The following is a 26,605-nucleotide window of genomic DNA, read 5'->3' as shown; positions in this document are numbered from 1 at the left end:
GTCCTTATTCAAATTCCCTCATTCATAACAAATTTTTATTATCTCTCTTTATTCAAGTTTTCTGAAGAAACATACATAGATAACGTTCAAAATGTCAAGGGGGGGTAAATTAAATACAGAAAAACATTGGAACTAGTTTCTTATTTTTGATTCAACACAAGGGCCGTTTGCTTTAATGACATCTATTGTTGTTTCTTAGCGTGTTTTCTGAAGCCGACAAGGATGTAACATGCGTTTACTTCTCTATTGTGATCAATTAGTAATGAATCAATATCTTTAATTAACATTACGGAGGGCAAGTTTGTGGATCTCGGGGTTTGTGCAACAATGTCAATAACAACCCGGGCCCACATATTTACAACAAAGTTAACAGAAGAAAAAAAAACAACCCAACTTTGAAGGGTTAATGTACATCAGTCGAACGACCAATTCTGCAAAGGCCAAGAAAGTGCAAGGTCTTTTGGATATAGGCAAATACCAAGCATAGATACAAAATCAAACCGTTTTAACTCACAAGTTGCTCATCCAATGGAACGGTTAACAAGTTTGGATTGAGTAAAGCCTTTCAAATCCGCAGATGGATGAAAACTGATTTGTAGTCATGAAATGCTGGTCTGAATAACTTGGATAACATTCAGTGTCAAGCTTGGTTGGCAACATGCAGCTGAGATAGAAAAGCTGCTAATAATTCCATCACATACTTTTTTTTTTCTCCGCTGTGGAGTCACGGGACTGTTGTGTAATTTTCAAAAAGAGACATTTTACTACACACAATATTGTGACCTCATGGCTATTTGTCTCTCAATGTGGCCAACAGTCGTGGGATGGGACAGTATTAAGACAGATGAGCCCCAAGATGTAGAACCCCCCACCCAGCCACCCGACACTCGGCCACCGCTTCCGAGCTGTCACGTTTGACGGACTCGCGTGGGAGTTGACTATGTGTAAAAGATGACCTCGGGAATCTGTCCGTCCTCTACTGAAGTGCCATTATTGTTACCCGCCGCGTAGCAGAAGGTGAAGCAGGTCTTGGTGCCCGTTGTCGATGACTCGTGTGTTATCTTTCGCATTCCTTTGGTCCCGTAATGAGAGTCTGGACCCTGTAGGAAAGACGGAGGAGTGAGTAACCACTGACAGAACACGCCATGGAGTTGATTTCATTTTTGAACATAGTCACTGCAATGACAGGTAAAGTATTTTTTCTCATCAGCTTCATATAAACATTTGAAAGACAATTCCATTCCATTCATCCATGCGTACCAGAACACGGGCCCGTTGTTCCACATGTGCCCGTCCAAATAATGAGCTTGATAATGATTCTTGGGCAAGTGTTTACTGTGACGGTGACTGGTGGCGGCATGAAATTCTTTATTCCAATGAGGGAGGCTGTTGTTCCGTGCCTGACGCTCCAGATAATGAGATTGATATCATATCTCCCGTGACATGTTTAATGAGGCTAGCTGAGACTTAATTGAAATTCTCAACTCGATATCTGGCGAGTCTACTGTACAACAAACTTTTAATATGGGCATGGCATGCAAATTAATAAATTTTCGCAATTTCTGTATTTGTAAATACGATGGGGTTTGTAATTGAAACTAATTGAAGAAATAAAAACATGAATATAGACCTTGAGTGTAGCACAGGCAGTGTAGTTAACGTTGGGCAGTATCTCCACCGGTTCTTTAAACATGACTCGGAAAGTGTTGGCTGAGCCGTCGCAGCTGAAGCCCGTTTCATTCTGGCCCAGTGTGGTGTTACTGTCCGTGTGAATAATCTACACGAGGAGAAGAGAAACACAGACGTTACTGGAATCCAGAAACAACACGGGCGACAATAACAAAGCCTCGGGATCATACCTGAATGCTGACTTGGTAGTCCGTCGGTCCGTGTATGGAGCCGTACAGGCCGAAGCCAACCACAAATATTCTTCGGTTTACCGAGAACCTAAAAGAATCATGTGATTAGCTTAAGAGTGCCAAGGTACCATCATTTAGACAAAAGTAGTTGCATTTCTCTTAATTCAGCAGCTGGTGGTTTACCGTATGCGGTCGCTTGTCCCACTGTAGCCCCAGCGACTCGCCACCGGTCCAAACCGTGTGATGCTGCACTCCTTCCCGCGGAGGCAGCAGCGAGGCCGATCGATGAAGTCTACACGCGGTTTCGGGTTCACTGTGAAGTGGAGGAAGAGACTCACCACCTCTCTATCAGTCAGTATGCTGGACTGGGCCGGGCCTGAGGAAAAACAAAATGCACACTCGTCAATGGCGACTGTAATAATTAAGGGAAGTTTCGTCGTTTCGGTTTACCTGCTGCAAACTCTTCAATTGTCATGAGAGGGAAGCGGATGAGTGTGAGGGCCTTGCCCAGCACTTTGCGCTTGTTCTCTGGGGTGGGCTGCAACTGCTGCCGGTGGGCCTCCGCCTCGGCCCAACGCACCGCAGCTCCAAACAAACGCACCTCCCGCACGCCTAAGGTGTCTCTCTCCAGCACGGCAACCAGTGTATCTAAAGGGATCGATAGAGCGAGGTAAATAATCATCAGATGCAAGCAATGGATGTTAAAATTGAGGGTGAGTAGGAAAACGATACCAAGGTCAACGTCTGTAAAGCCTTCGGCGGCGAGCGCATCTCCTGTGTTCTTATCAATGTTTTCTAGGCAGAGGCTGGCAAGCTGAGGCTCATCAAACAAACGTGCCTGAAACAAGAATATACGCTCACTAGCACATATGCACAGTAATCCATGCCTTGGTCACATCTCGGATCGAGTACTGTGATGCACTTTGGAGTCAGCCATCAGAATGTAAGAAAAAACAATATTCTTGAAAATTTGTTCCATACAAAGTTTGTCTGACCTGTGTGAGCAGCATGAAAGCATTGTCAGCTCTCAGGTTCTTCTTGAGGAACTCCACACAATGTGCCTCCAGAGCTGGGACGGCGTATTTTTTAGCGGTATATAAAGTTGTCATCACGGTTTCTGGCCCAATCTGAACTTCATCAGAGTACAGAAACCTGCACAGGGTCAAAGTGGATCATTTCTTTATTGCCCTTCACTCTAATTGGCCCAGGGCCTTCAGAATTAATGCTGTTGCATCATTCAAAATTGTTCTACATTATAATGTACATGGCACGGTCCTACATCATTTTATTACATTTCTGAACAGTATTGATGGTTTTCATGATTATCGCATGATAGCAGTGCTATTAAGAAGTGAATTACCTATGTTGGCTGGTCCACTAAAGTCCCAGGTACCAAATACATGGCAAGCCACATGACAATGTGACTTGTCTTTGTTCTCTCACAAAGTACACAAAAAGAGTTTAACAACAAAGCCCCAAATGAACACACGGCTACCTTGATAGATTACGGATCTAACAGGATAGGATGGCTGTGGTACAAAGGAACAACGCAGTGAGCAGTCCCAGGAGTACGTAATACTATTTCAACTGCTGCGAGCCCCGGTGGCAAATGCAAATAAGAACATGCAGACTTTTGTTCGTGCTTACTTCAAAAGCGCCAGAAAGGCGGCTGGTTCCACGTCTGGAAGCTCGATTTCCGTTGATGTCGTCGCCATTCCGCCGTTGAACATCGCATCAAACACGGCGCTTCCAACGGCCAAAACAAACCTATCAGTGCGAGGCACAAGCAGCCAATCAGATGAAAGTAGCACCACCGAAGCTTTGTGCCGTTAAATCTTCCTACCTGTGTGCAGGTATCCTCTGAACCCCCATTCCTTTGCCCACCAAGAAGTGAACGTCACTGAGCACTTCGTTGTTGAACAGAAACGCGAGCCTCTCCTTCACGGTGCTCTTTGTCGCCTGCCAGTTGTACACCGGCTCTCGGTACACCAACACAGACGCGGCAGCCGGAGCGGCGGTGGGCGCCGCCGCTGGGGTGGCGTTCGAGGCCGCGACAGTTATCATGTTGGACGCCGGGGTGGCCATGCCTCCGGTGGCTGCCGCACTCGCCACGGTCGGCTGCTGAAGAGCGCCCTGAGGTGTTGGAGGAGCTCCAGAGGTCAGAACGCCGTTGCCATCTAAACCGCCAGGCCCCAGCTGCGGGTTAGACCGCCGAGTAGCTCCCTGCGGCCCGCCGGCTGAACCTAACGCTCCACCGTTGGATGCTGGCATTGAAAAAACGTTGTTGCTGGGTTGGCTGTTTCCCAGGGGACCCGGGCAGGCGAAGTTGAGACACGGAGGTCTGCCACTGTTATCACCAGCAGCCATCTTGATGAAGCATAGGCGTAAACAACACGCTTCTTCGGCCAAGATCAACGTCAAAAAGTGAGTACAGCGCCGACAGCACTCCCTACCGTTGGTCTTCTTTCTCTTCTACGTTTCTGGCAGACCGAGCACGTCTAGTACATTTCTCCCTTTAGCGCCCTCTAGCGTTTGAGTTGGGGATTGGCGCCGATCACGTTTGACAATGGGGTTTTGATCAAACCTATTCACAAGCCTGTGTGTTTTTTCTCCATTTTATTATATTTATAAATACTTTTTTTAAAATTTTCAGACACCCGTGCATGGTACATTAACCCTTTATGTTTGAGTCAAACGTACAAATTAATTAATTAAAACTTCTTCTGCTGGCTACTTTTTTGCGATGATATTAAGAGGCAAGTCCTAAATTAAGGCCCGTCACTGTTTCTTGACTTTTGACTAAATGTATCCCACAGTGGAGTCCCTTTGTGGAAGCGCGATTGCAGTCCCGTCACGTTGTCCATCGTGCTGATGGCGTCCTCCCATCACCTCCTCTCTTCCTACTCCTCATCCCAGTGACGTCACAGCGGTGAGGGGAGCTGTCCTGCTGAAACAAGATGGCTGTGCGGGCGGGAGGAGCAATGCAGGGGAGCAACCAAAGTGGACACAGGGTAGTAGCCCTGAGCCGCGCAGCAGACGACAGCCGCGCGTAGCGAGCGACGAGCCCTTTTGAGAGAACATCTCCTTTTTCTTGCACAAAATTGGCCTTGACTCATCCGACGGAGGGAGCGAGACTGCAAATCACGATTCAGCCAGGAAGCGGCGGCTCAGCGGAGGACAGCCGGGAACCCTCACGCCACGCGACAGAAATGTCCCTACTATGCGTGGGAGGTAAGATTGAAATTAACATTTTATTTGGCCTATCATTTGGTCGTTTTTATTTAGTACTGCACCAAATTGTCAGACGGCTGCTCCGCTGATTGTAAACTCTTGGTCTTGCAACATCTCTTCAAATGAGCACAGAACACGTTCACTTAACTCGCACGTTTTCCTTACCCACGGGAGCGCATTGGTGTGAGGGGGCAACGTGAGAGACTAAACAGATCGTGACCATCAATGTACCTAAAGATATTGCATTGAACATTCTTTTCCTGCTTGAGGTAATAACGTTACTGTTAATGGTTTTCTTCAGTGTGCGAGTGCGTGCGTGCGTGCGTGCGTGTGTGCGTGTCCTCCACTCATCCACGCGCGTGGGCAGACAGATGAGCAGGATGTGGAAAAGCCCCTGCCGTTGCCGCGTTGTTGCGCTGCCGCCTCCCTTCTTCCCCCGCTTGGCTGTAGTCGTGAGGGAATACTCGCTTGGTGGAGGGAGGTGCGCGTCATTTCTCACCGTTTCCCCCCTCAAGCGATGCGTCATCTCCTCCCACCCTATTTCCCGAAAAAAACCCAAAAATAAAACCACCTGATGCTGATGCTGGTACCTCTGTGATGAGTAAGACTACTACAATCGCACATTGAAAGGGAAGTACGTAGATTGCTGAAGTCAGATGACCCCGCCCCCCTTTTTTTTGGGGGGGGGGGGCGCTGGGAAAATGATCCATTTGATTTATTCCCAGGTTATCATTCTTTCATTGAAAATTTGCTCAATGCATGCTTGAAATAAAACTACTTTTCACTGAATTTGGTCAAAGAACATTCAACAGAGTAATTAAGGCAAAAATCAAGTTTCATATTCACTGTCGGCCGACCTACAGGTCTCCCCGCTCTAAATGTGAGTGATCTCCGTCGTGTGTCAGAGCTCGTGGCCCTTGTCATATATGTAATGGTGGGCAAATAGGGAGGCAAGGATAGGTTAAGGTGCTTGCAAGTCACCTCTTCTGCGTCATTGTTGATGCCAGCCCACCTCATCTCATCCTACCAGGCCCGCCCACTGACTGTCCCTGCACTGAGTCAGTGGCGGGGTGTCGTTAAAGCCCTCCGAGTTCCCCATTCATAAAGGCCGGCTGCGGCTGCTGTCAGGGCCGTAGACTACGAGACTTGGCAGAGTGCCTCGCTCTTGTTCCTTTTACATCATTCATGCTTACCTGACGACTGGAGCTATTTCTGGCCTCCACAGTACTTGCGCTTCTTCAAGAGGCCACGTTTCTTCACAGTGTCAATCCTCCACACAGATGTTTTTGACTCTTTTTTTGCCAATGCATCAAATGCTGTGTCCCACTTCAACATATTTTGACACGATTGCGTTGTCATTTCTGGCTGATCCCAAATCAGCGACTCCCTCGTTTACATTCCTCAAGAGTTCATGGTGCGCTCGCTGTTGAGTCTGTTGACATGCATGGCATGCCGCTCAATTCTCACATGCCAAATGTTTGCTGTGTCAGGTATTTAAAGAATGAAAGCCCAGCATATAAAATGGCTTTGCATGCAAATCGGGGAAATGCAGTATACGCAAAGACTACACAAATGTCAATAATGTTCTTTAAATAATAATAATTATAATAATAATAATAATTAGTAAATGACAGCAATATAATTTCAAAAGCATTGCCCATAGCATATACAACTCAACTGATAAAAAAAAAAGTACATTTTCAAGAGAAATAATGTGTTTGCATAATTGTGCACACCCTCATAACTGGGATGTGGGTATGTTTGGAATAACCAGTCGCATTTAAATTTGTTCCAAGTGGGCGTTAACAGACACTTGGCACCATTTCAAGTGCCTTTGATGATGGTTGCTCTCTAGTAGAAGCCTGAAGGTTCGATGACAACGCCAATTTTATGAATCTAGGCTAGCTATCCATCACCTGCTTCCAGTAAAATGACGAGTTGCCTATGTGTGACAAACACACACACACACACACACAAAAATTGCTACCGAGTCTTGCGGGACACTCCTTGTGACAACCCAACCTGTCATCGAGATTTATGATCGCCAGCCATAATTAAGCTTCAGCCTTTCACGGACCAAAATCCAATTTGGCTTCATATTGATCCTCCTCTCCATGCGTTGATGCGTCTCTTTTGATACCCAATGCAGTAAAACTTTCAAAGTCAAACGCAACCCATTTTGAGAAAACAATTAATAATTGCCCAAGTTGTTTTTCTTATTACCAAATCAGTCAAAAAAAAAAAAGTTAGCGTTAAATTTAAAGTGCTACTGCATGAACTTTCACAGAAACTCAAAAACAAACACTTAAAGGGCCTTGCTGACTCCGGGCGATTTTACATAAACGTTTCAATTTATTTGCTGGTTACTATGGTGACGGGTCATGATGTGGCAGACCACTTTGGGGAAGAAGGTGATACTGGTTCGCGTGAGAGTGACGTGGAGATTGTATTGGACAAGAGTGCGGCAGAAAACACCATTAAAAATGTATGCCTACTCTTCGTCAAACGCTGCTGCAGTGAGGACTGTCACGAGAAAATGAAAAGATGTTCTGTTTTGTTGCAAATGAAAGCAGATGGTGTTCTTGTTTGTAAATCTGTCCCTCTGTGTGGTTCCACAGTGAAGAAAGCCAAGCTGGATGGACCCCAAGGTAAGTCGTCAGGTGGACGGCATGCGGAGAGCTTCGCCGCCGTACAATATGGCGGGACAATGGATGTCATAAAATTACAATTCAACGATTTTTTTTTTTTTTTTTTTCCTGACAGAGAAGTTCAACACCTATGTCACTCTTAAAGTACAAAATGTGAAGAGCACAACCATCGCCGTCCGGGGCAACCTGCCCAGCTGGGAGCAGGACTTCATGTTGTGAGTGCTTTCGATTCCAGCATTGTTTTTTTTTTTTTTTATTATGTAATGTTTGGGTAGCAGAGAGACACTCGACTGTCCTTCAAAGCGACTTAAAGTGACTCTCCCAGCCTTAGGTCTTAATTAAAGTTCCACCTATCTTCCTCCAAGCGTGTGATAGCATCACCTTCATTCATCACCCTCTTCCTCTACCTTCTACCACGATTAGCTGCAGTTCTATTTTCGTTCCACGAAAGGTGTGTTCATTTCAAATTAATCTGTGTTTTGCTCTCTTTTCAGTGAAATCAACCGCTTGGACCTGGGTCTAACTGTCGAGGTGTGGAACAAAGGCTTAATCTGGGATACTATGGTTGGAACAGTGTGGATTCCACTTCACAATATCAGACAGTCAAATGAGGTTGGCCACACCATTCCAAAAAAAAGGGTCCATTTTTTTATGCTCATCTTCTCCATTGCACACACAGGAAGGCCCGGGTGAGTGGCTGACGTTGGACTCTCAGGTCATCATGACTGATAACGAGATCTGCGGCACCAAAGATCCCACGCTTCACCTGATGCTGCTGGACACACGCTTTGAGCTGCCCCTTGGTTAGTACATCACCTCTGCCCTTTTTTTTTTAGTAACCTCCACTAGGTGGGAAATAAGACAACAAAAATGTCTCAACATGACCTACTTTTGATTTTTGCACGCGAGATGTGTGTTGGTTCCCTCCCATCAATCACACAGTGCTCCTTTTACCATTGATTAGGTGTTATTTTCCAACTGTTTCCCCTTCCCCCGGGCGATATTGAACATCCGACTCCTTCGTTTGCCGAGCCAGCCGCCCTATTTATAGGTTCTAAGGCTTCGAGTGAAATCGCATCGCTCCTTTTGTCCGCTCAAACGAACGAGCTTGTTTTAGCGCGCCAATAATATAACAGATCAGAGATGCTATTTTTAGCTTTTTCAGATTTGCCTCACCTGAGTTTGATTTTGCCTTTCAGACATCCCGGAGGATGAGGCCAGGTACTGGGCCAAAAAACTGGAACAAATTAATGCGATGAGAGAACAAGATGTAAGCGCAGATTCTTCTCACCAGAGCACGGCAACATGATTAATGACAACTTTCATTTTCTTCAGTACTCATACCAAGAAGAACAGGAACGCCCACTCCGGGTTCCGAGCACCCAGTGCTGTGAGTTCATTCATTGTTTTACATTTTCGCCTTGGTCATGTGATTGGATCGCTTCGGTGAACATCATGCGGGTTGTCGTGCGGTGGAGTGCAAACAGTTAGCGTGGCCACACCGTAAGAGATCAATAGCGGGGGATCAGGTGTCAAGCTCCAGCAGGATGCTGCTCTACTTCCAACATTGTCTCCCGTCGACTCAATCTGCTGAGCCGGCAGTCTCCGACGTTCCGCGTCGACACTTATTCTTTGCCAGAGAATGTTAGGATGCAGGCTTACGTTTGGATAAGATTGTTATTTATAAATGCAACGTGTCACAATGTTTTCTTTCATTTCAGGTAATTGGAGTTTATGGGGAGATCAACAGAGTGAGTGTACACACGCACACACATTTCAAATTATTTTATTTTTTTTACAATAGGGACAGTGAGCAAAAATGAAACAAAATCACAGCAGTAAAGAAAAAAAAAAAAGGCTGCCTAAACATCTTCCTTCAAATAAGCTGAATCGTGGCTTTTTCATTCTTGCCATATTTTGTATGTCTGCTGCTGGAACGCATCTTCTTCATTTATTCAATCCTAGGAAGAAGATACACATCTTAAAAGATTCGAAGAGAGCGCCACATGAATAGGAACAGAAAAGTGAGCCAGGAAAAGAAAAAAAAAAAAGCTAAAAAGCTCTTCTGGTCTTAAAATAGTTTTTACGTGCCCAGATGGTGAAAGAAGTTCACCAGGTGCCTTTTTCAAGAGACTCATTTGCAATGATGAATAGATACTGTTCCCAATTTGAAGCGAATCAGCACTATTAAGGTCCCTCATCACTTCCCTGATGCGAGCAGGAACAGATTAGTTGCGAAGCTAATGACAACATTACCAAAGTTTTCATTTTCATTCTGAACTCCAATTCCATTTGTGTCCTCCGTACTCGATGACCCCAGACGACGACCCCGACAGCGCCGTGGACGACCGAGACAGCGACTACCGCAGCGAAACCAGTAACAGCATCCCGCCGCCATACTACAGCACATCCCAGCCCAACGCGTCCGTCCACCAGTATCCAATCAACCAGAACCGAAACTCCAGAGGCGTCTCGTACTCCGCCAACAGTCACGACCTTGACTACAATCATCAGCGCACCGTCAGGTGGGTTGGAACCTGCTCATTACAAAGGTTTATTTTCGGAACCCCTTCATCAAATGAAGTCATTGAGTCAATTTGAGTTCTTCAACTGGAATTAGTCAATGAATTTCTCTGCCCATCGTGAGAACCTCAATGGGCCAGGCAGACCAAATGTAATTTGTTGTTTACGCCGCTGTTATATTTCTCACATCTTCTTGACATGTGCAAAGACTGAGAGTGAAAGTGTGCAAGGCCTCCCTCCGCCTCTCTCTTTATGAATTATTCAAAATGCAATCTAGTGGTCAATACGGCACAAAAGATTAGCTGCTTGTGTGAGTGTCTTGGACAGGGCAACCCTGGCGCATTTTCTTTGTGGCTCCTCCGCGACTTGGCATCAGCGTTCACTCAGTCTTTCGCCTCTCTCCTCACACTCTGTTTTTATTAGCCCCATTCATCGTGGTGCAAACGCATTTCCTGTACTTTGTCGCGTGACTGTATGCTGGATGTTCTTTTTGTTTTGTCATCTCTCTCGCAGCCTTCTGTCACGGTCTATTTCCTTACAGTCTCATCTCCTCTCTCCTTTTTTTCTTTCAGTCCCACTGGAAGCTATGCATCGTCCGCAGAGTTGAGTCGGTGCAGCAGTCAGCTGAGCGAAGAGGACTACGGCGGCGAATACGGCGAGCGGGATCCTTACGACGAGAACGACTCCTACCATTCGTGCCACTCCTCGGTGAGCTACAGTAAAGGTTCCCCGGACTGGGACCCTGACGAGACCCAGGGGGGGTACAGTGACGAAGGAGGCTACAGCAAAGATGGCGGCGAAGAGACGGCTTTGTACGAGGAAGAAGATGGTGGCTTGTATGAGGTGGAAGAGGAAGGCCTTTACGAAGATGAGGACTTGACGTATGACGATGACGACGTGTACAATTTGGATGGAAACCTCAGTGAGGATTTGGAACCTCCGTTCACGCCCACCCCCACGTCCACCGCCCCGCCAGCTCTCGATGTGCCAAGCTCGAGACCTCCCCTGGAGAAACAAACCTCGGTACATGACAAACAGCCGCAACCGGCAAAACAAGCGTCCGGCCAGAGCCCGCCCGCTGGCGTTGCCCCGACGGCACAGCCCGCTGTTGGTCCTCAACCGACGAAACAGAGCCCGCCCCAAACGCAGGCACAAACCGCTCCGTCTGCCGCTTCCTTCTTCTCAATGGCCAAGCCTTTAACAGCCGCAGTCACGGGCTTAGCCTCCACTTTCCTGTCTTCTGTCCCCACCGCCCAAGCTCATCCCCCGCCACCCCCCGCCGCATCGGAACAACATCAATCTGCAGTAGCAGCAAACAATCTTCCGCCTTCCCACCCGGCCACCTTAGCTGCAACTCAGCCCCCCTCGGCTGCGGCGGGCCCCGCTTCCCAGCACGTTGCAAATTCCACTCAGCCCGCGTCTCTCCTCAATGGTTCTGCCACCGCGCAGCCAGTCGCCCCTGAGGACGAGGCTCCGCAAATGAAAGAAGAGCTTTGGTTAGAAGAGGAAAACGTAGCGGAGGAAGCCAAGGTGTCTCCTACGCCCCCAGAGGAGAATCTCAGCACGGAGCAGGAGTACCTTGAAACAAACAAGTCGCCAACCCCTGAGGAAATAGAGATGCCACCTGAGAGGTAGGACAGACACCAAGCATCACAATATACTTCCTTTATCAGTTTAGTTTTTCTTTCATCTCAGGCTTTGCCGTTTTGCAAAATGGCAGCAGAAACATATTACTAGTTGAATAAAAAGGAAATATATCGTGATTTTTCCAGACACGTCTAGCTCACTATCTTTGGCACCAGCACAAACAATCAACACAATTTCAACATAACACATCCAAAACATCTTTGTCAGTCTTCCAGTTATCGAGGAGCCCAAAGAGCCAGTGGATCCCGCAATCCGAGCCAAAGAGAACTGGCTAAGACTCTACAACAAAGTCTTAGACCAGCTTCGGGAGGTAAGTGCCCAGCTTCCATTTATCTCCATCTATTCAATTAAAAAAATATAAGTTCCAGAGATTCTAAAGCTGTCGAGCGAGTCTTTGAAATATGTATGTGAAGTGCATTATTTATTTATATGCAAAAAAAAAAAAACATGAGGTTGTGAGGTTCTGTTTTGAAAGCGTTTGCAGTTGGAGGCCATAAAGCATGTGGAATGTGTTTCATGCTTTTCGACATCAAATATTGACGCTTTCTTAAAATACAAAATTTTATGTCACGATGTATCACCAGAATGTTGCTGCTGCTAAATATTTGGTTTGCACTTGCATTATTCACATATTTTGTTGCTATTCATTGTTTTTAAATTGAGTTTATTAATCACTTGCTTCCGTGTTTTATGTTGATGTATGTGTGTCACTGTATTCTCCTACACTTGGCCTCTGGTTCTTTCTTTCTTTCTTTCCTGTCTTTCCTTTTTTTGTGCGTGCGTGCCGGCCCACTTTGTTTTTGTTGCAGTTTCATGTCATTGCCATAGCGACACTCGCATGCACTTTTCTTGGCCATGATTGGAGCATGCTGACAGGTAGGTTCAAGCTGACGGTGACGCAAAGTCAATACTGGCTAGAGCTAATAAGTTCTTAATAAGGTCAACATATTTTCTGTTATCAAATCGCTTTTTTTTCCCACAGATAGAAAAGCAATATTTTGATTTTTTTTTAAATTGTATGTAAATAACAGTCCATTGATGATATGTCACTCAGATTAGCTAATGAGACTCTGAATTGTTTTTCCCCCAAATAAATATAAAAAATTAAATTAAATAAATAAAAAAATTAATAAATTCAATAAAATTTTAAAAAAAGGAAATAGTAAAATTCTTAATTTTTCTTTCAGGCACGAGGAGAAACGTCCAGCTCGCTATGGTTTGGTAAAGGAGGGTGAGTATGTTTTCCAGTGCAAAATAATCCACATATGAAAACGAAGACAATTTGTGTCTCGGTGTTAAAGACACTGTTCAACTCAAAATCCACTTGAATAATTGCACCCCACACATATATGAGTCGACACTTTTGATGAATATTTATGATACAATTTACTCTGTATTATTAATCAGGGGGGAAAAAAGGAATACTTGGCTGAATTGAACCAATTGGAAGAGTGGAGCAAGAATCCATTAAATCTGGGGGGAGATTAGATTTTTTTTTGCAAGGCCCTTTGGGGTTGTTTCCACCCTTGCGTTGCATGGCTTGTGGAAAATGTGATGATGGGTCTTCCCTTTTGTATGCAGAATGGGAGGTGCACTCTATAGTATTGACAGCATGCCAGACCTTCGGAAGAGAAAAGCCATTCCTCTTGTCAGGGATCTGGTAAGACACACACACACACACTTTTCGAAAGTTTTTTTTTTGTACAATAACTTTTTTCTCAATGTGTTTTTTTTTCCACCACTGCTTCATTGCATCAGGCAATGGTAAGTACTCTTCTATCCGATGTAGATTTTTAAATTCCACACCCTCCTGAATTAACCCAATTTTATGAATATTTTCTCAGTCGCTAGTGCAGAACTCGCGGAAGGCTGGAATCACCTCGGCAATGGCCTCAACAACTCTCGGCAATGAAGAGTTGGTGGGTTACCTTTGTCTTCTACTTCTTGGACATCGGTGCCTTTCTTTAAATTCCTCCTGGTGTGTTTTGCAGAAAAGTCACGTTTATAAGAAAACCCTGCAAGCTCTCATCTACCCCATCTCCTCCACTACGCCGCACAATTTCGAAGTGTGGACAGCCACCACCCCGACCTACTGCTACGAATGTGAAGGCTTGCTGTGGGGCATCGCCAGGCAAGGCATGCGCTGCTCCGAGTGTGGCGTCAAATGTCACGATAAGTGCCAAGATCTGCTGAACGCCGACTGTCTGCAGAGTAAGCTGTCGCTCGTGCGTAAAAACGGACCGGCCGCATTTGCTCTTCCTCCCATTTTCTTCATCCACCTGTCTGTGAAGGGGCCGCTGAGAAAAGTTCCAAGCACGGAGCGGAAGACCGAACGCAGAACATCATCATGGTCCTGAAGGACCGCATGAAGATCAGAGAGAGGAACAAACCGGAGATTTTTGAGCAAATCCAGGAAGTCTTTGGCCTGGACAAATCAACGCATGGTACCCAGATGAAACAGATCAAGCAGAGCGTGCTTGACGGCACGTCCAAATGGTCAGCAAAGATCAGCATCACCGGTGAGACTCATCGCACATTCATCTTCATTTTCGCTTGGATACATCTCACCTGCTTGTGTCCCCGCAGTGGTTTGTGCACAGGGACTCCAGGCGAAAGACAAAACTGGTTCTAGTGATCCATATGTGACCGTCCAGGTGGGAAAGACCAAAAAAAGAACCAAGACGATCTATGGCAACCTCAACCCAGTCTGGGAAGAGAACTTCCACTTGTGAGTAACATTAAGACCCTCTGAAATGTTTTTTGTGTTTGTTTGCTAACAATATCTGCGGTTCCTCCAGCGAGTGCCACAACTCTTCGGACCGCATCAAGGTTCGAGTGTGGGACGAGGATGATGACATCAAGTCTCGCGTCAAACAGAGGTTCAAACGTGAGAGCGATGACTTCCTCGGGCAAACCATCATCGAAGTCCGCACGCTAAGCGGGGAGATGGATGTTTGGTATAATCTGGGTGAGTCCCCACGCTAAACGTCACATCAATCAGATTATTTTTTTTCAGTTGGAGATGGAAGAGCCAACTCATGCCGCATGTGCTCTTTATCTTACTTTTGCATCTGACAGACAAGAGGACGGATAAATCTGCTGTGTCGGGAGCCATCCGCATGCACATCAGCGTGGAGATTAAAGGAGAGGAGACCGTGGCTCCGTATCATGTCCAGTACACCTGTCTTCATGAGGTCAGGGAGAAATGTTACAATTCCTTCCATCCATCCATCCATCCATCCATCCATCCATCCATCCATCCATCCATCCATCCATCCATCCATCCATCCATCCATCCATCCATCCATCCATCCATCCATCCATCCATCCATCCATCCATCCATCCATCCATCCATCCATCCATCCATCCATCCATCCATCCATCCATCCATCCATCCATCCATCCATCCATCCATCCATCCATCCATCCATCCATCAACAAGCTATTTATTTTATCTTTTTTTTTCTTCAGCATCTCTTCCAGTACACCACCGAGGAACAAAACGGCGGCGTGGTAAAGATCCCCGATGCCAAAGGGGACGATGCGTGGAAGGTGTATTTTGAGGAGACCGCTCAGGAGATCGTGGATGAGTTTGCCATGCGTTACGGCGTGGAGTCCATCTACCAGGCTATGACGTCAGTGCTGCTCGTCATCTATGTTGATGGAGTTCAAGAAAAAAATTGTTTTGCATGACTTATAATGTTTTCCCCTTTCCTATCAACAGCCACTTTGCCTGCTTGTCATCTAAATACATGTGTCCTGGAGTGCCCGCTGTGATGAGCACCTTGCTCGCTAACATCAACGCTTACTACGCTCACACCACCCAGTCCTCCAACAATGTTTCTGCCTCTGATCGATTTGCCGCATCCAACTTTGGCGTAAGTCCCTGACACGTTCTTTTTATTTTATTTTTTTTATAAATGATGTCTCTTTCAAAAAAAAAAAAAATCTGCTCGATTCTTCCCAACCGGAATTCCCAGTTTTTGGGATGATCTGGTTAGTGAGCATAAAAACTCCCTCCGGGTGAGTTTAAAGACAAATAAAATGAAGCCCAGCCCTTTTCTAGAAACATTCATGCGGTGATGTTAAATGGTACCAATGGATCTGTCAGCTGTGGTGTCTTTCATTTGTCATTTGCATTTTTAGAAGGAGAGATTCGTCAAGTTACTGGATCAGCTGCACAACTCCCTAAGGATTGACCTCTCCATGTACCGGGTATGGAATTCTGCCTTCTTTTTTATGAGTCATTTATCTCAAATTTATCATAAAAAAAAAGTCCCAAAAAAATTATATATCATATGGATTCATAAACACATCATTTCTAATTTTGGAATTGTAAAATATATTTATTTCACTTTCTTGAATGGTGGGTTTTCATTAGCTGTCAGCTGTAATCATCAAAACTTTTTAAGGAGTCATCAAATTGTGTCGTGATAAGAATTTCGCTTGTTGATTTGAACTAGTGACACGAATTGTAACATTTTACCGTAATGAGATCGCACGTGAGCAGTGTTTCGAAATGTTTTCTTGACGCTATAAATCCAGAATATGCTACGTCCAACCTTGTGTGTTTACTTTCAGAATAATTTTCCTGCCAGCAGTCCTGAAAGACTCCAGGACCTCAAGTCTACTGTGGACCTGCTTACCAGCATCACATTCTTCAGGATGAAGGTAACAATATGTAGGCGAATGTTCCGTTTCATGCATGCAAATTTCCGGGCCCTTCTGTCAAGAAGCCCGAGGGCCATCTTGGGAATTAACTTACATTAGCCTGGCCAAATATGAACTATCAGTGAGGGAAGCAAACATGTTGCTAAATATATTCTGGTTTAGGAATACATTTTCACCGAGCTCTTCTTTTTAGGTCCAGGAACTACAAAGTCCTCCCAGAGCGAGCCAGGTTGTGAAAGATTGCGTGAAAGCCTGTCTCAATTCCACCTACGAGTACATCTTCAACAATTGCCACGACCTCTACAACAGGGAATATCAGACGGATCCTGTAAGATAAGATCAACAATGTTTGTGAAGAATGCAAATGTTTATTAAGGTGTGGGTCTTCCTGTCCCCCAGTCAAAGGCGGTTCCTCCAGATGAGCAAGGTCCAAGTGTCAAGAACTTGGACTTCTGGTCCAAACTGATCACGTTGATTGTGTCCATTATAGAGGAGGATAAAAACTCGTACACACCTTGCCTTAATCAGTGAGTCGTGTGTTGGAATTGAATATCTTCTGCAAAAGTAAATTCTTCATGAATTGAGGGATTTTGTCTAAGCAGCTTGTTTGCTCTTCTAGGTTTCCACAGGAACTCAATGTGGGCAAGATCAGTGCTGAGGTCATGTGGAATATGTTTGCTCAAGACATGAAATACGCCATGGAAGGTCAGCACCGCTTGAAGGGAGGGACATTGAAATATTCTGCTTTTTTTTTTCCTTCATGAAGTACTTTTGCCGTCTCTATAGAACATGAGAAGCATCGTCTGTGTAAGAGTGCGGATTATATGAACTTGCACTTCAAGGTCAAGTGGCTTTACAACGAGTACTGCAAAGAACTGCCTACATTCCAGAAACATGTACCTGAATATCCAGCGTGAGTATTTTTAGCCAGGGACCTACTTTAAGTAGCATGAGGCAACAAATCATCTTTTTATTTATTTATTTTGATGGTGCGATATTTCCACTGCAGGTGGTTTGAGCCATTTGTCATTATGTGGCTGGATGAAAATGAAGAAGTATCCCGAGATTTTCTTCACGGTGCGCTGGAGAGGGACAAAAAAGACGGCGTAAGCACTTTATTGCCAACGAAGCACGAGAAGATGGCTTGACGCTCCGGGATAAGTGAGGATTGGACCTCCTCGTGTTGATTGCTTGCTCTTTCTTCTCGTTGTGCAGTTCCAGGTCACTTCAGAACACGCTTTGTTCTCCTGCTCTGTGGTGGACGTGTTTTCCCAGCTCAATCAGAGCTTCGAAATCATCCGCAAACTGGAGTGTCCCGACCCTCAGATTGTTGGCAACTACATGAAGAGATTCGCAAAGGTGACCTTCACCTCCATCTTTTTTTATTTTTATTTTTAACCACTTCACCTTGTGTTTCTCTTTCCCAGACCATTGGCAATGTTCTGCTGTCCTACGCTGACATCATAGCAAAGGAATTTCCAAATCACGTGAAGAAGGAGAAAGTGGTAAGTGTCAAGACGGACACCGGGACTCGAACCGACTCGCGAAAAGGCATCCCGCTGACGCTAGTTGACGATTCATCTTAAATCCTCTAATCAGCCATCAGCAAATTCACCAAACGCCCTCCCGGGCAGACAATATAATGTAGCGTCTGCTTACATAATGAAATGGAGACAAGCGGCACTCGATCAATAAGCTTTTTATTGTAATAAACGGTTAATGTTGCCAAATAAACCATCCAACTAGCCCTTCTCCCAACTGTCAGCATTCATCCCGCAGACTCTGGCGAGCAACACTTTGCCTTCTTCCACTGGCCCCGCCTCCCCGACTCACTCATCCAATCACAAATTAGATACCTTTATAGTCTATGTAAAAAATGTCAGTACATTTTTAATCATTTCTTTTTTACATTTTAATTGAATCATTTAGGAAGCTATTTTTTTCATTTTCCTCTATTTAAGTTAGTAATGTTACAGCATATTGCAATATTAAAACCTGACTGATTTTTTTGGATGAACCCTTAGGCCTACTGCCCTTAAGTTAACTTGGTCATGACAGTGAGATTTGGAAGTTTTGCTTTGGTGGTGTGAAAACTTTTGAGAAGCCCAATTCTACAGAGGTCCAATACCAGCACGCTATCATAAATTCTGCTTTATTATGGATTATGGCAGTAACGATTTGAAGCAATGTTGAATGGCACTCAGAAATCCCCCCCTTCTCTGTAGTGTAATTGACATGGCCGGTTTGCGACGTTTCAAAGTGAATTAAGGCTGTGTAATTAGCTGAATTGTTGGAAAAGCCGCAGGAAAGCGGGCAGCACTCCCAGAGAGACCAGTGCCTCAGAGGAGGATTTAATTAGTGAAAACTCCAGCTTCTCCTGCCTCGACAACTTCTTTCTTCAAGAGGGCAAGGATGGACTGCTTTCAGTCCTGGCAGCAGGCGGATGAAAAACAAGTGTGAAACTCAAAAGTGTCTGAACTGATTTTTTCCCCCTCTTCTTTTTTTTTTTATCTGCAGCCATGTATCATCATCAACAATATCCAGCAGCTCCGAGTTCAGCTGGAGAAAATGTTTGAAGCCATGGGAGGCAAAGATGTGAGTAGCGGCCGTGGTCCTCTAATTCTAATATGATACCGCCAATATGTATTCATCATATTGATTTTTTTCTAGCTCAACGTGGAGGCAAGTGACTTCCTGAAAGAACTGCAGAATAAACTCAACAGCGTCATGGACGACCTCAGCCGCATTTTCGCTGTCAGGTTGGCGTGCCGCCGATGGTGTTGTCTCTCAGCGATTGCGCAAAGATTTTGTTGCTCTGCTTGATAGCAATTTGTCCGTTGTAGTTTCCAGCCTCAAATTGAGGACAACGTTAGACAGATGGGGGATATCTTGGCCCAGGTCAAAGGTCAGACTGTGCCAGCAAATGGCAGCGTAGTTCAGGAAGCAGACAATGTTCTGCAGCCCATCATGGACTTTCTGGACAGCAAGTAAGTCGGGCCGGTTCGGTCAAAAGAGTATTTTCGTGACATGGCGATCCTAACGTGAAGTTCTTTTGCGTTTCAGCCTGTCGCTGTTTGCTAAAATCTGCGAGAAGACCGTTTTGAAGAGAGTGCTGAAGGAGCTGTGGAAGCTGGTGATGAACACCATGGAGAAAACCATCGTGCTTCCAACGCTTACTGACCAGACGGTATGTGAGACAGCCGAACTTCCAAAGTCAAATACAATCGGCTGCGTGACGATGTGTTTTATATGACATTGAGGCAATCAAATCAAATCGAGTAAATTCCTCACCTAGATATCAAAAGTCTACACACCCCAGTTCAAATGCCACCATTTGTGATGCAAAACATTTTTTTCCACCATTATGACCTATTACAAGATCACTGAATATTTTGAAGAAGGAAGGTAAGAATAGCTGAAAAAATAATTGGTTGCAGAAGTGTACACACCCCTCGTAAATGAGGTCACTGGTCACATTCAAACTCAAATTGGAGTCAGCACATCATTTATGTGGCCAAGCATAGTTTGGATGTTCTAGAAGGCTGTTTCCTGTTTACATCCTTAATACATTGTCTGCCTTTTCTTCCCAGGGCACACAGATGATCTTCAATGCTGCTAAGGAATTAGGCCAGCTGTCAAAGCTCAAGGTAAGAACATTACGATGGCGTGAACAGTAGAAGCGCGCTGCTAACACTCATCTTCTACTAGGAGCACATGGGCCGAGAGGAGGCCAAAGCTCTCACCCCCAAACAGTGTGCGGTCATAGAGCTGGCACTAGACACCATTAAGGTACCGCACTTTGTGCAACTTACTAACAATTCCAAAGCTAAAACAAAGCTTTTCATTACGCAGCAATACTTCCATGCCGGCGGTGTGGGCTTGAAGAAAACCTTCTTGGAGAAGAGTCCAGACCTTGCATCTCTGCGTTACGCCTTGTCACTGTACACACAGGCCACGGACAAACTCATCAGGAAGTTTGTCCTCTCCCAGCATGCTCAGGGTAGGAAATTTGAAGTCATGTGATCGATTAGTCAACTAGATGGGGAAAAACACAGCGTGCATCATTTGTTGCCGTTCTAACAAATATCTGTCTTCTCAGTCCACGGAGGCAAAGGGATCCGCTACACGGCCAACGAGGATACGCCACCGGAAAAACGTACAGCCTCGATTATATGTCGGCATTGTGAACTGCCCACACATTTGTCTTAAGTGGAAACGCTGACTCTATTTGCAGCATCGGGGGTGGATGCAGTTGGAGAGGTGGTCATGCACGTGGACATTCTACCTCAGCCTAACGGCGAGCACAAGATAAGCATCAAAGGTCAATAAATTGCAAGTCGTCTCCATGTTGCCAGTTGTTCCTTTCCATTCACGGAACTTCTTCCTTCCAGTGGCGGCGGCTAACGACCTGAAATGGAGGGCGCAGGGTTTTCGGCCTTTCGTGGAGGTCTACATCATCGGCCCTCACCTTAGTGACAAGAAAAGGAAGTTTGCAACCAAATCTAAGAATAACAGCTGGTCCCCGAAATTCAACGAGAGCTTCCAGTAGTGAGTATCTGCTTGATGGCAACAAATGAAGGATCTGTTTTTTTGCAACATTATGCAAGGAAAGAATTTTGCTTTGGCGCCATCCTCTGGCATCTTGGTGCCAAGGAACTATTTAAGTAAGGGAAAGAGCCTCATTTAGTCAGGTCAAGCTCTTTGTTATAAAAGTAGTGCTTTGCCTCCATCTTGCAGCATCTATTTGCAATTATAAACCTTGGCAGACTGTAGCAGACAAAATTTGAGTATTTCATCAGTGCGGCGTTTGTTTTTTTCAGCTCTCTGGGCACCGAGGTGGGTCCCGAGAGTTACGAGCTGCAAGTGTGCGTAAAGGACTACTGCTTCGCCCGTGAGGACCGCACGGTGGGTATGGCCGTGCTGCAGGTGAAGGACATCGCCGACAAGGCCAGCGTCACCTGCTGGCTGCCGCTGGGCCGCCGCGTCCACATGGACGAGACGGGCCTGACGGTGCTGCGCATCCTGTCTCAGCGCAACAATGACGACGTGGCCAAAGAGTTCGTCAAGCTCAAGTCGGACCAGCGCTCGGCCGAGGAGGGCCGCAGCTGAGGGGCCGGGCCCGCCATGTGCGGTAGACAAGCACACAAGCCTGCAAACACGCAAAACGCTGTAAATTCCTTCGCCTACATTTTTGCAACATTGAGGGCAGAATATCTTTCTACAAATTCATGTTTCCTTTGGACACATTTTGACCCTTTAGCTTCAGGTTAGCCACACTCATGATACTAACATGTCACTTTTTCTACAGCCAACACTTAGATGTGAAATAACGACAAGACACATGTGAATCGTTGGAGGATGACCACTTTTGCACTTTTGCCTCCCTGTATATTCAGGAGAGAGGCGCTACGCTACGCTATGCTACGTCTGTCTGTGTATGTGCGTTGTTCTTTCACGCCTGTCCGTCTTGTGTCAAGTAGGTCTGAGGCGCGGGTCTGAGATCAGCTACTTACGGTTCCTGTAACAGGGGTGTCCAAACTGAAAAGCGTCAAATCATTTGAGCTCTTTGGGTTTCCCTCCTCTAACAAACCGGAGTCAAATGATTACGATCATTATAAGGCTAATCAAAGTGAAAATTAATTGGCGAGAAATTTGTATCTAGTCATAAGTCCCCTTTAATGTGAGTATGTCATATAAAAGCTGCAAGCCATATTTTGAACACCCCTGTTATATTTCAAAGAGAACCTCACTGACCTAAGTTCAGCGTCCACTAGGGCCCTCCTCCCCTCTCGTGTGTTCCGTGCCGTGGATAACGTCCTGCATGTTGAAGCCTCCTAGCAACACTGTGATTCACCCGCTGTAACCATGGCAACCCCTCCCAAATAATATGGCTGTCTCCAATAGTTACCCAGTGTGAGCATGATGCGTGTATCACATGTTTCATGTGGCATTCCATTGTGTGATGTAATACACAGCGTGGAGCACATTTACTGTACAGCGGTACCTTGACATACGGGTGAGCCAACTTGCGAGAGACAAGGGCATCACTTGGTCTAAGTTTCTTCAAGCCAATGTTTGATTTTTGCGTGAGCGTCAGCCATCCCGCCACTAGATGGCTGCAATAAACTCCACAACCTCCAGCCACTGTCAGGTCATGTGGTTGCCTTGAAATACATAAATCTGTATTGTGCTCGCGTTTTTGTTTGTTTGTTTGTTTGTTTTTGTGCAGGTATTTTGCCAAAGTGAGTTTTGTAACAATAACGTGATGTACTTTGCTAAAGCGGAAGGACGTTACAATTATTTCTAGGCTGTAGACGTTTGTTCATGAAAAGTTGATGAAAGGGGGGCAAAAAAAGTAGAAAATATTGAAGTTCAGTGAAACCAAAGGAAAAACAATGTAGCAAGTAAAGGAAGTGGTTTAGTTCTTTACATTTTAGTTTATATTTAAAAAATATATATATAGTTTTATACAGTACATTACTGTACTATTTTTTCTTATTTAAAAACACATTATAAACGAATGTTCTGCTTGCTGGAACGAAATAATGGCGTTTCCAGTCATTTCAATGGGAAAGGATGCTTTCAAATGAGTGTTTTAAGTTGAGCATAATCACAGCTTGACTGCAACTCATATGTCAGGGTACCACTGCACTTCCAAAAGGGCTAGCAGACCCCCCCACCCCCCTCACCCTTACTCTGCCATACTGGCATGCCCACCGTGCAGTTCGTCAAGAGTGACATGTAGAACAGGTCAAGTTTGTATGTGCGCAAAAAGACGTTCTGAGATTGTGAGCAATACGAATGCACCGTCAATCAGTCCACCTGAGAACCAATCGCAATATCAAATCCTATCCCCGTCATTTCCTCTTACTGAGGTCTCCTTTTGTTGAAGACGGAATACGTTTGTGTCCTTAAATGACTATTTGCCTTGAGAAGGACCCACTTTGCATGAACTAGAGCTCTTATTATCAAATGTTAATTTGAAAGACAAGCCATCGAGTTGCCGCCAAGCATTTATGATCGAATTTATGTTTACTGCAAAAAAAAAAGATGGGCTGACACCGCCATTGTCATTTGTGTGGTTCCGATTAATGATGTCATTGACTGTGACCAAACACTGCTGGCCTATCTCATGTTGTCTCTCCTCAATACTCTTAACAGTAATGATCAATAAGTCTTACTGTGCTGTATCTGCAAGAGAAACTTTCATCTGTAACAGGGTTTACCAAACTTCTTTTTTTTTTACACAAATTAGACTCAAAAGTGGATTACACACATAACCAATTTTTAAAATGGATGTGTAAAACTTTAGGTTTGTTTTTGAAAAAGTACATATTGTAAAGAAAAATAAATAAAATGCCAATCAAAGACTTACACTTAAAAAAAAAAATCCTCCCTCCTGCCACTTCAGCCTTTGTCACCGTGCACTCATTGCTGTCAATGGGGTGCTGTAAAAGCTTCTAACCTTGATCTCTAATCATATTCAGTGTCCAAATTATGAGGAGCACTCACACCCATAGGTGCAGTGACGTAGTCTTCACGTGTTGTCATCTATTCCAGGGCTTTTAAAACTCAAAAGTGTGTGTCAAGTTGTAACCTGTACAGAAAAAGAAATGGAGGGCTTTCGGCACCTGCTTCATGCCATATACTGCCGACCTTGCGGCAATCTCTGCTCAAGCACAAAGGGCCATGTCAGAAGACACACACATGCATGCGTGCACGCAGACATGATGACCACCCCTGGTACATAGAAAACGAAAATGCATGATGGGAATTCAATGTGCCAGCACGCATCTCCTTTTTATTTTTTCCCCTTTCTCCATTTGTTTTGGAGAGAAATAAAAAAAATTGCCGTGTAATGACAAATCCTTCACGCGTTTTTTTGCAGACAGGCTTGTGAATATGTCATCTGTTACAAATATGAATGTAGTGTGAACACAGAATTCGCATGAGAGGGTTATTTTCTACTAAGGATGTTTCTAATTGGTTTCCTATTCATAACTGATTGTTCCGGAACTAGAATGCAGCCTGACTGATCTGCTTCCTATTAAAAGGACATTTGTGTCACAATCGGACTCTTTGGTGTGTGTTTCTCTTCCTGTTGGCCTTCTGAACCAGTGACGTGCGGTGAGGTTCATGACTGGGGAAGCACTGACGTCGGTAGGTGTCGCTAATGCGCATTGAAGCTGGTGCCACCTCGCCGTAAAACAAAACGAAGAAGAAAATGACGTAACTTCCTGTTTGCGAACAAGTTCCGAATTGCATTTCCTCTTCACCAACCGAACGGTTCTGTGAGGGAACGAGTCAGTAGGTGAGTGATTTGCATTTCCAGTTCGTCGTAAGAATGGATCAGTGAGGGAACAAATCCTGACTTTCCCGTTCGCGAACGAGTTAATGGGTCAACTGCCTTCCTTCCCGTGCATCGACGGATCAGTCAGTGAACGTGTTGCGTCTCCCTCCTGGCGTGCTCTACTGAAGCCAGAATGTCGATTTACGATTTGCCAAGGAAAGAAAGAACCACTCACTGAAACACCACTTCTTTTATGCACGTTTTCTCCAAGCTAACGGCTAACTTTATTGTATTTTTAAACTTTTTATTCTATTTATTTTGCACTGATCGGTTGGCACTTGGTGTCATGTGTGACAATGACAATAAAGATCTATTCTATTCTGAAGGGATGCGCCGTTATGCAAAAACAGGGAGATTATGCTTCTCTTTGGGTAACCTTGATTTTAAAAGTTAAAATTCCAGTGATCGTGAGCAGCAGCAGAGCCCCATTCAACCCCTTACACTGAGTGCCAAGCAGGGAAGAAATGGGTACCATTGTTATGGTCACTGGTATGACCCGGCAGGGGTTTGAACCCACCACCTCCCAATCTCAGGGCGGGCACTCTAACACAAGGCCACTGAGCTGGTAACCACTGTAGCATAGTGGTATAACACTTATAGTAGTTTTTAAATAACGTGTATGCATATATACACCTAAATATTGTTATTCAATATCTACTGTAATTTCACATTAGATTGCTGGTTTGAAATTTACTTTTGATATTATTATTTTTAATAAACATTCATGTTAAAACTTGTCTGGTGTTTTATTCCTTATTTCTTTATTCGCCAATTAAAACAAAAATCAGACTGCTTTATATGACAATATGTGTAGGTACACCTCATGGACACTTCAATAGGTACGCTACACGAGGTTAAAAAAAAAAGAATAAATAAATGGTTAATTGCACAATTAAAGCACATTTAATAATAGCCTCTTACCTGGGCTCGAACCAAGATCTTCCTGCGCAAGAGCCCGTGTCATCAACCAGTCGGCTATTTAGACCATGCAGTTTGCGATCGTCTGCACTGTTTTGTACTAGTGATGTGCATTCCAGTTTCAAGTGAATTGAATGTTTAGAATTGGGTCACTGAAAATATTTGTAAGTTTAACTTTGGGTACTTCGAAAGTGTCATTTTAAATTGCACTTTGCTAGGTGTTCGTGTACACAATGTGCTGTGATGACATCTGCTGTGGAGTCTTCAGTGATGTATTCGCTTGTGAGCTGCTCCATAAAATCATACATATTCCATCCAATATGAGGGAGGCTTCCATAGTGTAGTGGTTAGTGCTCTGAGCTGTCCCCCCAGCGACCTGGGTTCGAATCTCAGTGGGACCTCACACTTTTATTATAGAAAATTTGCAACACAGTTGAGCGTGTGCTGCCCCATATAACCAGAGCTAGGGTTAGGTTTAAAGCAAGGGTTAGTGCTAGAGTTAGAGCTAGGGTTAGAGTTAAAGCTAAGGTTAGGGTTAGAGCTAAGGTTAGAGCTAGTGCTAGGGTTAGGTTTAGAGCTAAGGCTAGGGTTAGAGCTAGGGTTAGGGTTAGAGCTAGGGTTAGAGCTAGGGTTAGGTTTAAAGCAAGGGTTAGTGCTAGAGTTAGAGCTAGGGTTAGAGTTAAAGCTAAGGTTAGGGTTAGAGCTAAGGTTAGAGCTAGTGCTAGGGTTAGGTTTAGAGCTAAGGCTAGGGTTAGAG

At 44.9% G+C, this 26,605-nt stretch overlaps 2 protein-coding genes across 2 annotated transcripts; one reads left to right on the top strand and one right to left on the bottom strand.

The window, feature by feature from the left end:
- Position 1: 1 nt before the first annotated feature.
- Positions 2–4,311, bottom strand: LOC148387436 (BTB/POZ domain-containing protein 2-like). The gene is made up of 9 exons (XM_088397509.1): positions 3,703–4,311; positions 3,507–3,626; positions 2,855–3,011; positions 2,592–2,697; positions 2,310–2,507; positions 2,043–2,235; positions 1,860–1,947; positions 1,631–1,777; positions 2–1,100 (listed from the first exon to the last, which is right to left on the bottom strand). The coding sequence occupies exons 1-9, from the start codon at positions 4,224–4,226 to the stop codon at positions 939–941; spliced, it is 1,695 nt and encodes a 564-aa protein (XP_088253635.1). The 5' UTR covers positions 4,227–4,311; the 3' UTR covers positions 2–938.
- Positions 3,361–24,650, top strand: LOC148387435 (protein unc-13 homolog A). The gene is made up of 43 exons (XM_088397516.1): positions 3,361–4,283; positions 4,676–5,090; positions 7,709–7,738; positions 7,854–7,953; positions 8,233–8,350; positions 8,418–8,541; positions 8,938–9,008; positions 9,074–9,128; positions 9,460–9,489; positions 10,059–10,263; positions 10,834–11,892; positions 12,116–12,218; positions 13,096–13,139; positions 13,490–13,568; positions 13,667–13,672; positions 13,753–13,827; positions 13,900–14,119; positions 14,200–14,427; positions 14,495–14,636; positions 14,707–14,876; positions 14,987–15,102; positions 15,381–15,544; positions 15,634–15,787; positions 16,056–16,124; positions 16,491–16,580; positions 16,774–16,908; positions 16,980–17,107; positions 17,200–17,285; positions 17,367–17,493; positions 17,590–17,686; positions 17,796–17,939; positions 18,008–18,085; positions 19,098–19,175; positions 19,251–19,339; positions 19,424–19,567; positions 19,644–19,767; positions 20,171–20,227; positions 20,289–20,369; positions 20,433–20,580; positions 20,680–20,736; positions 20,815–20,901; positions 20,972–21,128; positions 21,401–24,650. Exons 2-43 carry the CDS (start codon positions 5,069–5,071, stop codon positions 21,687–21,689), a joined length of 5,580 nt encoding a protein of 1,859 aa, XP_088253642.1. The 5' UTR covers positions 3,361–4,283; positions 4,676–5,068; the 3' UTR covers positions 21,690–24,650.
- Positions 24,651–26,605: the final 1,955 nt, after the last annotated feature.

This window comes from Syngnathus floridae, chromosome 14 (genome assembly GCF_059516105.1).
Source record: "Syngnathus floridae isolate MCC-2025c chromosome 14, RoL_Sflo_1.0, whole genome shotgun sequence".
NCBI lineage: Eukaryota > Metazoa > Chordata > Actinopteri > Syngnathiformes > Syngnathidae > Syngnathus > Syngnathus floridae.
This window is presented reverse-complemented; position numbering and strand designations above follow the sequence as displayed.

Bases quoted from the DNA above. Each gene is read 5' to 3' on its own strand.
- LOC148387436 (XM_088397509.1), bottom strand. From the start codon at position 4,226: ATGGCTGCTGGTGATAACAGTGGCAGACCTCCGTGTCTCAACTTCGCC. The intron at 2,508-2,591 runs GTATCGTTTTCC...CGATCCCTTTAG, and splicing joins CTTTACAGACGTTGACCTTG to ATACACTGGTTGCCGTGCTG. The intron at 1,948-2,042 runs GTAAACCACCAG...TGATTCTTTTAG, and splicing joins GGGACAAGCGACCGCATACG to GTTCTCGGTAAACCGAAGAA.
- LOC148387435 (XM_088397516.1), top strand. From the start codon at position 5,069: ATGTCCCTACTATGCGTGGGAG. The intron at 9,009-9,073 runs GTAAGCGCAGAT...CATTTTCTTCAG, and splicing joins ATGCGATGAGAGAACAAGAT to TACTCATACCAAGAAGAACA. The intron at 9,490-10,058 runs GTGAGTGTACAC...CGATGACCCCAG, and splicing joins TTTATGGGGAGATCAACAGA to ACGACGACCCCGACAGCGCC.